The 3,401-nt window shown below is 60.5% G+C and overlaps 1 protein-coding gene across 1 annotated transcript in view; it reads right to left on the reverse strand.

Annotated features, from left to right (window-relative positions):
• The window catches only part of CLCN7 (chloride channel, voltage-sensitive 7), a 13,169-nt gene that overhangs the window by 9,495 nt on the left and 273 nt on the right, over nt 1–3,401 (reverse strand). Inside the window, exons 2-6 of the mRNA XM_010288993.1 lie at nt 3,099–3,170; nt 1,835–1,906; nt 1,529–1,594; nt 793–925; nt 343–452 (exon numbers count right to left, since the gene is read on the reverse strand). Coding sequence (XP_010287295.1) covers nt 343–452; nt 793–925; nt 1,529–1,594; nt 1,835–1,906; nt 3,099–3,170 — 453 coding nt within the window. The remainder of the gene's footprint in view (nt 1–342; nt 453–792; nt 926–1,528; nt 1,595–1,834; nt 1,907–3,098; nt 3,171–3,401) is intronic.

Below are 3,401 nucleotides of genomic sequence, written 5' to 3' on the forward strand. Positions count from 1 at the left end.
GCCGCTCTCTGCGGGCGCTCACGTACGCCCAACGCGGAGAGGCTGAGCCGGGGCCAAGGCTTGCGAGAGCTGCGCCCGCGCCCAAAGCCAGAGCACACGCTCTGCCCCAGGCTGCCAGCAACGGGCAGCACGTCCTGCCGGTCTGACACCCCAGCAGAAACTCGACAGCACAGCTGGAGCGAACACCAAGGAACTGGGGCTACCAAGAGCCAACCTGGCAGAAATACAGTTGCTGTTACACAAGTTTGCACGTTTTCTGGAGACATGATCCTGCTTCCCCCAGGTAAAGAGCCAGCGCAGGAAGCACGGGGTACCCTACCCAGGCCACTTCCAAACTCTTACCTCTATGAAGGCAACGATCACGGAGCCCACCATCACCACGCTGGCGTTCAGGGTAGCCCAGAGCAACAGGGAGAAAGACAGGCCCCCTTTCTCCGTGAACTTGTCGATGTCTGGGGAGGCAGCTCAAGGAAAGGCCAGTATTGCTTGGGTACCATCCCTCCCACCACAAGAGCGCATCGCTAAAATGCTTCTTGGACTGTGGTGGTGCAGCAGATTTTGTGCACAGCCTGGGCTGCCGCAAGGAGCCTCCTCTTTTAAAGCAGCGCCCGGCCGCAGCTCAGCACCGCAGAGCAGCCGGGCACTCCACAGCACCTTGGGTGGCAGGGTCTGTACCGCCGGACCCAGGCGAGGAAGCACTGCCCTCTCCCACGGCACCCCTCTCGTGGCTACCGGGAGCGGAGATCGCACAGCTCTGGGCTGGCTGGTGGCCACGGCTCCGTGGGAGGATACTGCCCTTCACCACCCGGTACTTCAGCCCAGCCAGGTTCTCCACCACGATGTCGATGAAGCAGGCAACGAGGCCGGTGAGGATGCCAATCATGGCACAAATAACCCAGCGCTTGATCTCCACTGTCCGGAAAGCCTGAGGGACAGACATCCATCAGAGCCTGCTGCCACCCAGCCCGGCCCCTGCCAGCATCGGAGGGGACGTCCAACCCACCTGGCCATCTTCCCCAACACAGCCCTAAGCCACAGGCTCCAAGGAGAGTCACCCAGGTAAAAATGACACCGGCTGACCCGGGATTGCAAAGCATGGCCACAATTTACTTATTTTAAGCCCCTCTGTGGGATCCTTAACGGCAGATGTGCTTTTCCACCTCACTTGCCTCCGTCAGGCCCCTCCTGTTGGGCTTCTTGCTGTGGCACTGACTCCCAAAGTCCCCAGGGCAGATGCTTCACATGGCTCCCGAAGTCTCTCTGCTCAGGAACCTGCCCTGTGCTGCCTGGCAATACCACCACGCACACCCAGGCTAGCTCTTGTTCGAACCTTCCTACGCTGGGTCCTTGCTCCTGAGGTTTTACAGCTTGTCACAAGCTGGTCAGTGCCCATAAACCCACCCCAGCTCAAGCGCTGCTTTGAGCACGACCTCCCCCAGCATGGAGGAGCCCCCAGCAGCTGGGCGCGGGGGCAACGGGGCATCCTGGCTGCGCGGACGGTGGGCAGGCAGGTCACGGCGAGACTCACCGTGTGGTTTATCCTCCTCTCCTCCTCCAGGAACAGCTGGTTTTCGCTGTTGTCATAGTCCAGGCTCTAGTTGAGGAAAAGGAGATGCTGTTATCATCTAGTGCAGGGGAAGAGATGCCCATGCCAGGGAGGGCTGGCCTCAGACCCTCACCCCTGCCCCTCCACACCCCTGCACCTCTTACCTCCCTTGATCCCATTCCTTCCCTGCTGAAAGCTCTCTAGCTGGGCAGCCACAAGACCTCGCCCCATGTACCTCACCCGCTGCATCCCAGAGGGCAGAACCAAGGGAGGGAGGTGGGCACTCACCTCGTACTTGAGCGACAGGAGCTTCTCGTTGTGGGGGATCTCGTTGGGATGCTGCCGAGGGAGCTCCGTCTCCTGCGGGACGTGACGCACGGGTTAGGAAGGCCAGGTCTGAGCCCAACCCTCCTCTCTGCGACGTAACTGCTGGTTTAATGCCGGTTTTCACGCTCAGGAGAGGTGGGGAGGACTGCAGAGACCCAAGCCCCAGTGCAAGCCGCCTGGCAGGATGGGATCCAGGAGGATATTCCACCGGTTGGTGGATGTATGGGATTCAAGGCAGCTGGAACAGGCCGTCAGGCATGCACCCTCGCCCACCGCCTCTCCAGCCCCAGGCAGGACGTTTCCCCACGAGCAGACGGGGGGTTTGCCCCAGTCGGGTACCACGCTGCCATGTTGATCCGGTGTCACCTCCGAGCGACTCCGTGCTCTGGCGGAGGGCAACCTTCCACCTTGGCAGGAAATTCCTTTGGCCGAAAGCAAGGAGCTATTTCAAGCAGGCCCACGTTTTTGGGCGGAAACCAAATTCTGCTTCCCAAATGCCTTTCAACCGCGCAAGCTGCTCCCAGCTCCGAATTAGGGCATTTACCGTGGATGCCAGAGGGGCCACCGGGACGGTGGCACCCTGCACCCTTCCCCAGCCCCACATCATAGCTACGGCCAAAGCCAGCCCAGCCTCGCCTCTGAGGTGCCAGATTAAGACATATTTCTTCCCATTTAAGAATTCCACAAGAAATATTTAGCAAAAGCTGTCTTCTCATTTGCCCTTCCTACAGCTCCACAGCTGAGGCAGGAGCATCTGAGGAAGAAAAGCTTTTCTGGTGTGCGTGGCCGAGAATAACTTGAAACCTGAGAGTTTTTGCAAGACGTCCTGTCTGCTGCTAGCCCTGTCCCAGGGCTGAGACGTCCCCTCGCCTGCCTTCGCGCTGAGCGGGGCAGCAGGCAGGAGAAGCAGCTACAAGGAGCTTTCACGGCAACAAGGAAGAAATCCCTTCCCACTCCTCTTGCTTCTGCGTCTACTCCCATGGGAGGAAGGTCCCTGCGCAGGGGACCGCAACCTCCTTGGGCCAGAGCTGCGGCTAAGGGGAAGGAGCCAGGGTCAAGGCAGAGCAGCAGGCAGCTGCCCACACCACAAAGGTCACCCAGCCCAGGAGGGAGCCCTGGAGCCCTCATGGGACAAACGGGATGTGAAAGGGGGAACAAAAGCAGCCGTTAGTGGAAGAAGGGAAGCGGTCTCAGTAACGGCGCGGCCCCTTTCTGTGCTACTCACCAGCTCACGGACGTCCTCGTTGAGGTCCACATTGCTCAGCTGCCCGATGCGCAGGAAGGAGGAAGGAGTGAGCTGGGGAAAGAACAGAAAAAGGGGTCGATTCCTGAATGGGCTGCAAGCCTTGGCAGAAGGAAGGAGCAGGCACGCTCGTGCTCTGCCCCCCCTTGCCGAACTCTGCCTGCCTGCCCACCACCAGGGCCCCCCAAAGCGCAGCACCCACAGAGGACTGCTCTCAGAGGACACACGGAGGAGGTGGGACCCAGCACCCCGGGGGCAGCGCGAGGCAGCAGCCGTCTGCCGGGG

This window comes from Phaethon lepturus, unplaced genomic scaffold (assembly GCF_000687285.1).
Source record: "Phaethon lepturus isolate BGI_N335 unplaced genomic scaffold, ASM68728v1 scaffold26970, whole genome shotgun sequence".
NCBI lineage: Eukaryota > Metazoa > Chordata > Aves > Phaethontiformes > Phaethontidae > Phaethon > Phaethon lepturus.